Genomic DNA, 13,423 nt, shown 5'->3' on the forward strand with positions numbered 1-13,423 from the left:
CCTGGCAGTAGGGGTTCACTGCACAGAGTATCAGCTCTGATTTGAGGCAGAGCAAGCATGTAGTTAGTTACTCGACCTTAGAAAGTCACTGAAGTAAAATGTATAGAGCTCTACAAGTAAATCGGATTAAATTCAACACACATTTGTTGAGGCCTACTCTGAACAAGTTTTGAGAGATCAAAAAATGAATTAAAAAATCATCTGACACCACCGAGTATTGAGTCTGGTACATAATTGGTGCTCAGTAAATGTTAGGGAAATATAGTACAAGATGTGGGCACTATGCCAGCAGGGATATATTTTTAAAATTATTCTGCTTAGCAAGCCATTTGCATGTTTTCTGGAATTGATTTTTCAGATGGGTTATAGCTCCACATGAGTCTGTGAATGTGGTCAGTTGCAACATATGCCTGTTACTTAACATCAGACTTTCAAAACTATTTTCATTGTATATTGCAAGTTCCTTTGATAATAGTGCTTCAGTGTGAATTGCTCAAAATAGTGATTAATTGCCTGGGTCTTGTAAATCCCTGTATATAACCTTCTATAATGTTATGTATACAATCCTTGTATACAACTTCATATACAAGCCCTGATTTTTAGAAAATTATTTTATTTAAAAAATTTTTTAATTTTTAAAATTTTCACAGAAAATTGGCTTGTTTTCCCACTTTGGGCATATAAGTCTATGAAGTTAACACGTCTCATTTGTGTAAACAACTCTATAATTGGGACCTGCCCTTTCTTTAAACCAAAATAGTTTTCGTAGTATTGGTTGTAATAGGTATGGGCGTGTAGTACATGGAGACCTTTTCAGTTTCTTATTTCTTGTTGACAATTATTGTCCCATTATGTACCATGTTATAGAGAATGAATGTAATAGAACTTCAGTCCCCAATTCGTGAAATCCCAGGGTGTATTTTAAAGAAATAACCTCAGAAGAACTATTGAAGCCAGATATGGGGGCAGTATGGACATCTTTTTCATTTAAGTTAATTAGAAACAAGTCTGTAAACTCCTATGTACTCAAAATGTTTTATCAATCTTAATATAGCTAGTGCTGGTAATACGGAGATCCACTTATTTGAGTGCAGTAAGTCTCTGTTGGGTTAGTGAAAGGGGAATAGCTCAGATAATCAACATGGCTACTCTAGAAAAGGATCATTTTTATTTTGGAGTGCATTGTAGATATTCTGCGGACATGTATTTTAGATTTAAACTGTCAAGTGTCTTGTTAGATCAATTTAGAAAATGATTTTAATTGTTAGCCCGAGTGGCTGGGCCTAGGGAGAGACACCTGATGATATGTTGGGTGGTGGGTGGAAATAAGCCCGGGATTAAAACCTGGTCAGAGGGATCTTTGAAACAGGTTATACTGGAAAGATGTCCACTGACTCTGGGTGCCTGCTACATTCCAGGGCTTTTCTGAATAAAGAGTGTGGAATAAATATTCTTGCGGTGGTTGTGGTTCTTTCAGTCATTTGACAACAATTTAAAGTTTTAGCAAAACTAAGACTTTAAAGCAGAAGTAGCTCTTAGCATTCCATGTCCTTAGAGTGGTGCCTAATGTCTGGTGTAGAATCTTTGGTATTTCCCTGCTTTCATGGACAGAGTTGTCCCAGTATACTTCTGTCAATGAATGAATAATTTTCATGTGCTTTTTTTTATGGTTACAAAACACAATAAAGTTGAATACACCTAAAGTTCTTAGCCAAATAAATCACACTTTGAGCATATTTATATATTTATTTATCTCCCCTCAGTTTTATTGCTGTATAATTGACAAAAAATTTTGAGGTATACAATGTGGTGTTTTGATATACATTGGGAAATGAATGCCACAATCAAGCTAATTAACCTAGTCATCACCTTACATAGGTACCTTTTGTGTGTATATGTGTGGTGAGAATGTTTAAGATCTAGTCTCTTAGCAAATTTCAGGTATACAATATATTATTATTTACTATAATCACCACGCGGTACATTAAGTCTCCAGCACTTACTCATCTTATAGCTGAAAGTTTGTAGCAACATTTCCCCATTTTCCCCACCCCCCACCCTTAGGTCTACTCTCTGTTTCTATGAGTTCCACTTTTTAAAATTCCACATAAAAGTGAGATCAGAGATCATGCAGTATTTGTCTTTCTGTATCTGGCTTATTTCACTTAGCATAATGTCCTCCAGCTTCATCCATATTGTCACAAATTGTAGGATTTCCTTCTTTTTAAAGGCTGAATAATATTCAAGCGCACACGTGCGTGTGAGTGTGTGTGTGTGTGTGTGTGTGTGTATCACCTTTTCTTTATTCATTTATCCTTCAAGGGACACTTAGATTGCTTCCATATCTTAGCTATTATGAATAACGATGCAACGAACATGGAAGTACATATATTTTTTTGAGATATTGATTTTATTTCCTTTGGCTGTATGCCCAGAAGTGGGATAGCTGCACCATGTGATAGTTTTTTTTCTTTTTAAGCACCTTTATACTGTTTTCTATAATGGCTGTACCAATTTACATTCCCACCAACAATGTGTAAAAGTTCCCTTTTCTCTACATGATTTTCAACACTTGTTATCTCTTTTTTTGAGACAGAGTCTTGCTCTGTTGCCCGGGCTAGAGTACCGTGGCGTCAGCCTAGCTCACAGCAACCTCAAACTCCTGGGCTTCAGGAATCCTTCTGCCTCAGCCTCCCGGGTAGCTGGGACTACAGACATGTGCCACCATGCCCGGCTAATTTTTTTCTATATATATTTTTAGCTGTCCAGATAATTTCTTTCTATTTTTAGTAGAGATGGCATCTCGCTCTTGCTCAGGCTGGTCTCAAACTCCTGACCTTGAGAGATCCTCCCGCCTCAGCCTCCCAGAGTGGTAGGATTACAGGCGTGAGCCACCGCGCCTGGCCAACACTTGTTATCTTTTGACTTTTTGATAATAGCCATCTTAGGTGTGAGGTTTTAATTTGCATTTCCCTGATGATTAGTGATGATGAGCACCTTTTCATATACCTGTTGGCCATTTGTATATATCCTTGGAAAAATGGCTATTCAGGTCCTTTGCCCACTTTTAAATTGGGTTATTGGGTTTTTGGCTATTGAGTTGTCTGAGTTCCTTATATACTTTGGAATATTAACCCCTTATCAGATAGATGGTTTGCAAAAATTTTATCCCACTTTGTAGGTTGCCTTTTCACTTTGATTGTTTCCTTTGCTGTACAGAAACATTTTAGTTGCATATAGTCCCACTTATTTATTTTTGCTTTTGTACCCTATGCTTTTGGTATCATATCCAAAAATTCATTGCCAAGACTAATGCCATGGAGCTTTTCCCCTTGTTTTCTTCTAGGAGTTTCATGGCCTCAAGTATTAAATTTAAGTCTTTAATCCATTTTGAGTTGATTTTTATGTATGGTGTAAGATAAAGATCCAGTTTCATTTTTGTGTGTGTGTGGATATCCACATTTCCCACCACTATTTATTGAAGAGATTGTCCTTTCCTATTGTGTGGGCTTGGTGCCTTTGTCAAAGATTAGTTGACCATATATGTGTGGATTTATTTTTGGGCTTTGCATTATGTTCCATTGATCTATGTGTCTGTTTCTGTGCTGGTACCGTAGTGTTTTGATTACTGTGGTTTTGTAATATAATTTGAAATCAGGAAGTATGCTGCTGCCAGGTTTGTTCTTCTTGTTCAAGATTGCTTTAGGTATGTGGAGTCTTTTGTAGTTTAATACAAATTTTAGGATTTTTTTTCTTCTATTTCTGTGAAAAATGCCATTGGAATGTTGATAGAGTTTGCCTTGAATCTATAGATCGTTTTGGGTAGTATGGATATTTTAACGATATTAATTCTCCCAATCAGTGAATATGGGATATCTTTCCATTTATTTGTGTTGTCTTCAATTTCTTGCATCAGTATTTTATAGTAGTTTTCAATGTATGGATCTTTCATCTCATTGGTTAAAATTATTCCTAAGCATTTTATTCTTTTTGATGCTATTGTAAATAGGATTGTGTTAATTTCTTTTTTAGATAGTTTGTTATTAGTGTATAGAAACGCAACTGATTTTTGTACGTTGCTTTTGGGGTGGAGGCTTTTGGGTTTTCTATCCATACAGGATCATGTCATCTGCAGAGACAATTTTACTTCTTTATTTTCGATTTGGATGCCTTTTAAATAAATCCTTCTCTTTCCTAATTGATACTTTGAGTACTTTTAAAAGGTATTCATACAAAATGTGTATGAGGAACATATTTTTTTTTTTTTTTGAGACAGTCTCTCTCTGTTGCCCAGCTAGAGTGCAGTGGCGTCATCAGAGCTCACTGCAACCTCACATGCCTGGGCTCAAGGGATCCTCCTGACTCAGCCTCCCAAGTAGCTGGGACTACAGGCATGTGTCCCCATGCCTGGCTAATTTTTCTATTTTTAGTAGAGACCGGGTCTCGTTCTTGCTCAGGCTGGTCTCGAACTCCTGACCTCAAGTAATTCTCCTGCCTCAGCCTCCCAGACTGCTAGGATTACAGGTGTGAACCCCTGTGCCTGGCCCAGGAATGTATTCTTACAGTTCTTTGAGGGAAAAAGTAAAATGATCATGTATGATTGGGACTAGAGTTTGTTGGTACCCAAGAAAACTATTTAGAAAGTGTTTTTTGTTTTGTCTTTCATTGCACATTGAAGGCTACCTCTAGCCAGAGAATAGTAAACAAGCAGTCCAGTGTAATTTATTTTCTCTTGCTTTTTTGCATTTAGTCAAATTAACCACAGTCAGTGGAGAAAGTAATTGGGGCCTCTTCCACAGCTAACTTTTGGTTGTTTATTTCTTTGCTCCACTGGGGCTTCAGATGTCAAATTTTTGGAAATTTTTAATGGTAAACATGGCCTATTTTTTTCTTCTTCCTTATGAAAATGTGGGCTGCTTTGGGGAGTATTAAGATCCTTTCACTGGGAGCATTTCAAACGAAGTAGGGTAATAATGATTAACATTTACTGAGCATTTACTTTGTATTATTTTATCTTTATCAAATCTTTGAGATGAGAACTATTATTATTTTATATTAATATGAGCAACTGAGGCCTAGAGAGGTTAAATAACTTGGGTAGGGTCAAAAACTAGTAAGTGGATGGGATTCAAACCTAAGAGGTCTGACCCCAGAGGCTGCCTGCTAACCATTGTTAAACAGTGCCTCCTCCTTGAGGGGTGTGTATGGAGGGAGTCGCTGTTTTCCTTGGGAGGTGGCAGTAGAAGGCCTTCAAAGGCTTTCCAACTTTTAAGATACTAGGACTTCAAGCTGGGTGATGTGTCAGGGTGTCAGGCCTACCTTGGTCCTCATATCTACCATCCCTCAACCAGGGTTTTTTTTATCTCCACCTATTAGACCAGCTCCCTATCCAAGGCTGGTTATTACTTGAAGCCTACAGCAGTGAGCTTCAAATTTTAGCATATATCCATCACTTTGGAGGGTGAGTAGGGTGCATTTTTAAAAAAATTCAGATTCCTGTGGTAGGGCCAGAGCTCTGTTTCACTTGGGGAGATAGTGTAGTAGTTATTTAAGTGGCCTTAGCACATCCTGAAGCATAGCGTCAAGTCATCCTTGTTACAGGTTGGCACCTGTCTTCTGGTCTTAGTTTAGGTAATAGGATTCTGCTTTATTTCCAAGATCCTATCCTGGGTCTATATGTATTTCTACCTTAACCCTTTCCTGAGACTCTATTGCAGTAATATGTCTTGTTCTCTAGTTTCTAGAATGGGGCCTGGCATCATACCTGCCAGACTTCCTTCCAGAGATCAGGTTCTGCTGCCTTTTGGAGGGCTTATCCGACCTGTCAGATAACTGTACTTTCCAAGTATCTTCCTGTTTTCCTTTGCTGGGCTTTCTCCATCTATTGAAACCCCTGCCACCTTTATTGTACTTCCCCAGTGGCCCTGCTACCTGAGGTTGTAGTTGAGGATACCTCCTAATCCATGTCTAAGGTAAGGAGCAGAAGATTTTTAATTCTACATTTGTCCAGCCTTCTCTCCCTATGAGGTCTTTTGGCTATATGCCACCTCTGCTCTGGAGGATTTTGCATTTCTTCCTGGTTTGGGGCTTCTTAGAGTTTCCTTTGTAATATGATAGAGCAAGGTAGACAGTTGGATGCAAAGGGTTATTCACCCCTACTGCTTGCTTTACTTGCTATTGTGAGCATGTTCCTGCTTCGTGTGCTGTGTCCTCTGGGGCACTGAGCACACCATAGGTGACATGGTAGCACAAAGGTATAATGAGACAGTGTGGTGCTGGTCTCCAGTGAAGAGTGACAGTGGACAGCATCCATTCCTTCATTCACCCACCATAATACAAATAATTATTGAGCATCTACTATGTGCTTTCTGAAAGTACAGTGCTAAGTACTGGGAATACAAAGATGAACAAACATGGTTTTGCTCTCAAGGATTTTACACTTTAGTGGGCAGGAGTGAAATAGATACATTCAATACTGTGAGGTACCGTAAATCTTTCGCAGTTGTGTGTGTGGTGTCCTGGGAGCACATAGGAGAGGCACTTAACCCAGCAGGTGGTGAGGAGTACCTGAGGGACAGCTTCCCAAAGAGATGATGCTGAGCAGAGTCTTGAAGATATATTTTTACCTTAAAAATGAATTCCTCGGGGGGAAAAATGGATTGCTTTGAACTCTTCCTGTTCTCTTCAGCGTGTTTGTTTTCTTTCTTAACTTAATGTCTCTAATTTGCTTGTGTCCCTTTGGCCTCTGCAGTCTCTGTGTCTGTTATTCCTTGTATGATTGTTTCAAAGGGGAGAAACAGTAGCTATTTGTTGTCCATGGAAATTCTGCTTTTAAGGTTCAAAAGAAGGTGTGAAAAATCAAACCATCTAGGTTAGAAGCACTTTTGTGTTTTTCGTATCCAAAATTAGGACTCTAAGATTATTGTGTGCTCAGGGAGTTTTTAGTAGGAAACAGGGACAAATTTGCATATGAAATGAAAATAGTTATTACATGACAAAATATGTAGATCAGAAACTGAATTAGTTAGTCCAAAACAAATAAGACTAGGAAAATCAGTAAAAAGTCCCTCTTGAACATTCCTGTTATCATTGAAAGTATCCTTATGTAGGTGAACAATTTTTATTACTGTTTTATGATGTTCTCAAATTAATAGGTAGTATAGAATTTTATATATTCCAAAGGGAAAACATCTTAATTATTTCAATTAAGTATTATTTATTTGCTTTCTTACCAGTAGATTTTTAAATTATTTTTTGTAGGCAATACGTCTCCCTAAAATATAATCCAAAGTAGTTTACAATGCAACTATTCAGACCAGAGAATGATAAAGATCTCTTTTCTGTAGCATGCTGTGCTGTATTTTGTTAACATTTCTAAGTTTTTTTTAAATCATGATGTATTAATATTGGCTACTTAAAACAATGTTTAATTCTATTAGATGTTTGCCTAATCCAAACAAACATTTAAGAATTTTAGTTTCGGCCAGTTGCAGTGACTCACGCATATAATCCTAGGACTTTGGGAGGCTGAGGTGGGAGGATTGCTTGAGGTCAGGAGTTCAAGACTGGCCTGAGCAATATATTGAGACTTTATCTCTATAAAAAATGGAAAAATTAGGCCGGGCGCGGTGGCTCACGCCTGTAATCCTAGCACTCTGGGAGGCTGAGGCGGGTGGATTGCTCGAGGTCAGGAGTTCGAGACCAGCCTGAGCGAGACCCCCGTCTCTACTAAAAATAGAAAGAAATTATCTGGACAACTAAAAAAATATATATAGAAAAAATTAGCCGGGCATGGTGGCACATGCCTGTAGTCCCAGCTACTCGGGAGGCTGAGGCAGTAGGATCGCTTAAGCCCAGGAGTTCGAGGTTGCTGTGAGCTAGGCTGACACCACAGCACTCACTCTAGCCTGGGCAACAGAGTGAGACTCTGTCTCAAAAAAAAAAAAAAAAGAAAGAAAAATTAGCTGGGCGTGGTGCCATGTGCCTGTAGTCCCAGCTACTCGGGAGGGTGAGGCAGGAGGATTGCTTGAGCCCAGGAGTTTGAAGTTGCAGTGAGCTATAATCATGCCACTGCCCTCATGCCTGGGCAATAAAGTGATACCCTATCTCAAAAAAAATTTTTTTTAGTTTCATAACTGATAACATTGATTATGATTTCCCAATGTATCCTAGTATAGGTGCATTTAATAGTTTTATTTAGTAACTATAGTTAAGGTATCATTTTTAAGCATCTGAAAATCAGAATTGGCTTTGAGGTCAGTCTGCTATTTCAGTGTTGCTAATGATAAGTAATTCTGAGCACCATTCTAAAACTATAAGAAATTATTATGGCCCAATAATTGAGAGTTGTTAGATCCTTATGAATTATTGTTTCTTTTATAAATTCAGTATCACTTCTTTTTATACATTCACCAAGCTTGTCTCTGATCTACACATCCTATGGGAAATTAAAGGAAAGACAGAGACAACTGAATTATACGACTATAGAGTCTCAGGAAAGCTAAGGATGAGAGTGGAACTGGGCTTCAGGAAAGACAGGGAAGCAGGAGCTGGAAACCCATAAGGTATCCAAGTAGCACATCCTCTCTCTCTCTCTCTCTCTCTCTCTCTGCTTCTTTGTGTAGTTTTAAAAATCTTTCTTCTCTCTGCCACCTGGCTAATGTGCCTCTCAGTTCACATGCTAGAATGTGGTCTGAGTTTAACTGTTTACTTCTCTAGCCATAAGTAGACACATCTCTCCCTCTACGTCTCAACTCCAGATTTCTGGGGAGGACACCATGACCTGGTTTGGGTCAGATGCCCACCCCTGGTTAGATCAGTTTGGCCTAGAGGGCAGGGTTGCAAAATCTTAATAAATGGCTGCCAGGAAACCAACTCTGTGTGTGTGCGTGTGAGTGTGTGTAATGAGCTCGGCATACCCTACAAGAGTTTCTGCCACGTTATTCTAGGTAATGCAGGTAATTCTTAGACGTAAGAATAACAGTATTATTAAATTATTGTCATACTTCATCTCAGGAAATCGTGGGGGAGAGGGAAGATAAGGGTTGGTTGAATTAGGGGGCTATTTCATAAAAACTTCATCATGAGAGGGAAAAGAACCCTGTTGCATCTAGGACATCTCAACTTAATATTTCATTTTTTTTGTAACAGGTTAGCGGTTACTTGGATGATTGTACCTGTGATATTGAAACCATTGATAGATTTAATAACTACAGGCTTTTCCCAAGACTACAAAAACTTCTTGAAAGTGACTACTTTAGATATTATAAGGTATTTTTAATTTTAACCTTTTGTATAAGAATACTTAATGTTTAAATGGATAATAACATTTTCTTAAGAATTTCCAAACTTCAAAATCGTGGTTCTTATTTAAAATCAATATAGGCTTTATTAAGAAAACTCAGTTCATAAGAGTGAACCATGTGGTTCTGAAACCACATATTGGATACTATTAATTTTAATAACTGAGTTTTGTACTCTAGAGTTAGAAACTAGTTGGTTAAATTGAAGTTAGAAAAGAAACCATTATAATGTTATCAAAATGGTGTGATTGTAATTTTCTAAAACATCAGATTGAGTTAAATTAATTAAATATATCTGAGAGGAAGCATGACTTTATTCTGACATGTATTATTTTAACAAGTCAGTTGTAGTATTTTAGCTTGAAGTATCTACTGGAAAAGTTTAGAAAACCTAATCATTGGAGTATTTAGTTGTAGTCTTAGTTCATAATTGTCTAACTGTTCTCTGTTAACTTGTTCTTGCTTAAAAAGAATATGGGTTGAGGAGTGATGATCTGAGCTACTTTGGCTCCTAATTGCTGTCTGTTCAGATTCTGGTGAGCAGCAATCCCTGCCTTTCTAACCAAGTCTACCAATTTACTTGCACTAGCTACACATTTATATAATCACTGGAACTTGACAACAGGTAAATGGATGAAATAGAATAATTGCAGCTGATAATATGACTAGGTTATAGCACCATAATTCATATTTTCAATTATAATTTCAAAGTTCTTATTTTTATAACTTTTTTCTATTATTATTTTACAGGTAAACCTGAAGAGGCCATGTCCTTTCTGGAATGATATCAGCCAGTGTGGAAGAAGGGATTGTGCTGTCAAACCTTGTCAATCTGTAAGAACTATATATACATTTAAAAACGGTTACATTTTTTCATCTTTTACAACTTTTAAAAGAAGGCCAGTGTAACTAAAGTAATATTGCAATCCTTAGTTTAAATATAACATTCTTTTTTTTTTCTTTCTTTTTTTTTTTGGAGATAGAGTGTCACTTTGTTGCCCGGGCTACAGTGAGTGCCTTGGTGTCAGCCTCGCTCACAGCAACCTCAAACTCCTGGGCTTAAGCGATCCTACTGCCTCAGCCTCCCGAGTAGCTGGGACTACAGGCATGTGCCACCATGCCTGGCTAATTTTTTCTATATATATTTTTAGTTGTCCAGATAGTTTATTTCTATTTTTAGTAGAGACGGGGTGTCGCTCAGGCTGGTCTCGAACTCCTGACCTCGAGCGATCCACCCGCCTCGGCCTCCCAGAGGGCTAGGATTACAGGTGTGAGCCACCGCGCCCGGCCTAAATATAACATTCTTTACATATTAAAAACCCAAACTTACAAATATAAAACCTGTCTTGAATTATACTGCTTTCATAATAATAGAATTAAAATTTTGTGGTTCATATAATCCATTGGCTTATTAGGCAGATTAGTAGTAGTTCTTTTGGCTTGATTTTTTTTTTCTTTTTACATCTTATCTGAACAAAGTTATGTATATAGCATAATAAAATGAAATTAATGGAGATATAAATGAAATCCTTTCCCCTTTTTTAGATGCATTTTTTTCTTTGGATTTCTTGGGGTGGGAAGGAGATGTAACACCTGGTGTTGCTTAGAAATTCTCAGAGCATTAAAATTTGAAGTCTTCTAAAAGAGATTTTTTTCAAATAAAGCCATTTTTTTCCTTTAAAAGTATATATTCTCATTTTACTTTATTATGGTAAAATATAAATAACATGAAATTTACCATTTTAACCTTTTTTAAGTATACAGTTTAGTGGCATTAAGTACATTCACATTGTACAACTAGTGCAACCATGACCACTGTTCATCTCCAGAACTTTTCATCCTCCCAAACTGAAACTGTGCCTGTTAAACAATAACTCCTCATTTCCTCATCCTTCCAGTTCCTGGGCAATCACCATTCTACTCTCTCTATGAATTTGACTATTCTAGGTACCTCATGTGAGGGGAATTATATAATATTTGTCCTTCTCAAAAAATAGCTGTGGATGACAAAAATTTGTCCTTTTGTGTCTGGTTTATCTCATTTAGCATGATGTTTCTAAGCCGATACGTGTTGTAGCACGTATCAGAATTCTATTCCTTTTTAAGGCTGAATAATAATTTTCCACTGTATGCCTATACTCTGTTGTGTTTAGCCATTCATCTGTTGATGGACTTTTGAGTTGTTTCCACCTTTTGGCTATTGTGAATAATGCTGCTATGAATGTGGGTGTACACATATCTGTTTGAGTCCTTTTATTTCTTTTGGGTATATATTTAGAAGTGGAATTGCTGGATCATAAGGTAATTCTATGTTTAATTGTTTTGAGGTTCTGCCATACCGTCTTCCACAGTGGCAGTGCCAGTTTACATTCCTACCAGGAGTGTACAAGAACTCCAGTTTCTCTATATTCTTGACAATACTGTTGTTTTTTGGTTTTTGGACAGTATAATAGCCATCCTAATAGCTGTGAAGTAGTATTGTAGTTTTCAGTGGTTCATTTTTACACATGTGAATATTGCTGCATAGATCTATCTAGCATGTGGAATTATGACAAATGTAAAATATTTTCATGGGTGTTTTATCATGAGAATGAGAAGTATCTTTTTAGTTATATTAATCTTCATAGACAGACCATTTGGAAAATTCAAGGATTAATTTATGAAACACCTTGTTACTGTTATAAAAGCATGAGCATATCATTAAAGTGATATTTACAATTTAAGCATTTTTATAAGTTTTTGCATTTATAATTCAGTAATAGAAAAAATTAGTTGGAAACATTTAAAATTTACCAATATCTTATTTACATGACTTAGCAAAAATGCTAAAATCTAGTAGATACTTAATAAAGGCATTTAATTGTACTTGTGCATTAAATGGGCTTTTTATTAACCTTAGTCAGAAAAAATATAGTTTCACAATTATTGTGAAGTTGAACCTTATCTTGAAATAGCAATTATTTCTGATTGTTATTAATGAAGTATAGAGCTAGATGATGCCACTTTGAAAAGAAGATTGGAGGGGACAGAAAACCTGAAAGATATTTAGCATAAAAGATAGCTTACTGAATCCCAGGTTGGCAGACTGATGGATGGTATGTATTTTATTGTAAATTCTGGAAAAAACAACCAATTTCAGCATTTAAGAAGTGCTGAATGACATATATGTTATTTGATTTGAATACATAGAAATACTAAAAAAGAATCAATCAGGCGAAATTGACCTAGCAATTGAATTTGTCCTGAGAAATTGAGACACGGTCTAGTTATTTCAGCTTCTGCAGTACTGGGTGCCTTTTATGCCAATACTCTTTTTTCCCTGAACGGATGTTACCATGGAGAGGTGGCTTTTTCTTTAAAAGATTATTGGAACATGTTTATCCATCTAAAAATATTCTTAGTTTATAAATATATATATATATATATATATATATTAGCTCAGCAGAGAAGTGACAGGATTAGGCCAGTATTGTGGGGAGCGGGGAGTGGAAGATGGAGGCGATGGAGAAGCGACTGGTAAAGTCAGATCAAGTAGCAATTGAATGTGATTTGGTTCAATAATGAATATTTTGTGAGGGCCTGTTATGTGCCAGGACCTGGGCATACAAGATAAGCTCTGCCCTTTAGGAGCTTATGATTTAGTAGCGGAGAGAAACACTAACTGAGCCTTTCAGTACATGCGGGATAGCCCAATAATAGACAAGTACTGAAGTTTACACACCGTGAGAGCAGGGGGCAGACTGGGAGAGACTCCACTGCATGTGATGAGGGGATGCACCGTTTACATTCCTCTTAGGACAAGGCTGGGCTCAGTTCTAATAGTTCCTAATAGGGTGATGTACCAGAATCAGAGTGATTAACACATTAACTGCCATGTGAGTTGTATTTAACTCACACTAGTTTTGAGCCCGGGGCCTCGTGAAGCATATGTAACTCACAGGTCTCTTTACCATGGGAGCTATGTGGTACACAGGCAACTCACACTGCCATGCTATAGCATACATGTAACCTGATGGATGGTCCCCTGGGCAAAACCCTGCTGTTGATTTGTGAAGATCTTGTTTCTTGATGTTCTTATTGTTAAAATTAATATTGACCATTTAATTGCATATAACTCATGT

At 37.1% G+C, this 13,423-nt stretch overlaps 1 protein-coding gene across 1 annotated transcript in view; it reads left to right on the forward strand.

The window, feature by feature from the left end:
* Positions 1–13,423, forward strand: part of ERO1A (endoplasmic reticulum oxidoreductase 1 alpha) — a 48,752-nt gene that overhangs the window by 2,751 nt on the left and 32,578 nt on the right. Inside the window, exons 2-3 of the mRNA XM_045567059.1 lie at positions 9,151–9,270; positions 10,053–10,136. Coding sequence (XP_045423015.1) covers positions 9,151–9,270; positions 10,053–10,136 — 204 coding nt within the window. The remainder of the gene's footprint in view (positions 1–9,150; positions 9,271–10,052; positions 10,137–13,423) is intronic.

This window comes from Lemur catta, chromosome 1 (assembly GCF_020740605.2).
Source record: "Lemur catta isolate mLemCat1 chromosome 1, mLemCat1.pri, whole genome shotgun sequence".
Taxonomy (NCBI): Eukaryota; Metazoa; Chordata; class Mammalia; order Primates; family Lemuridae; genus Lemur; species Lemur catta.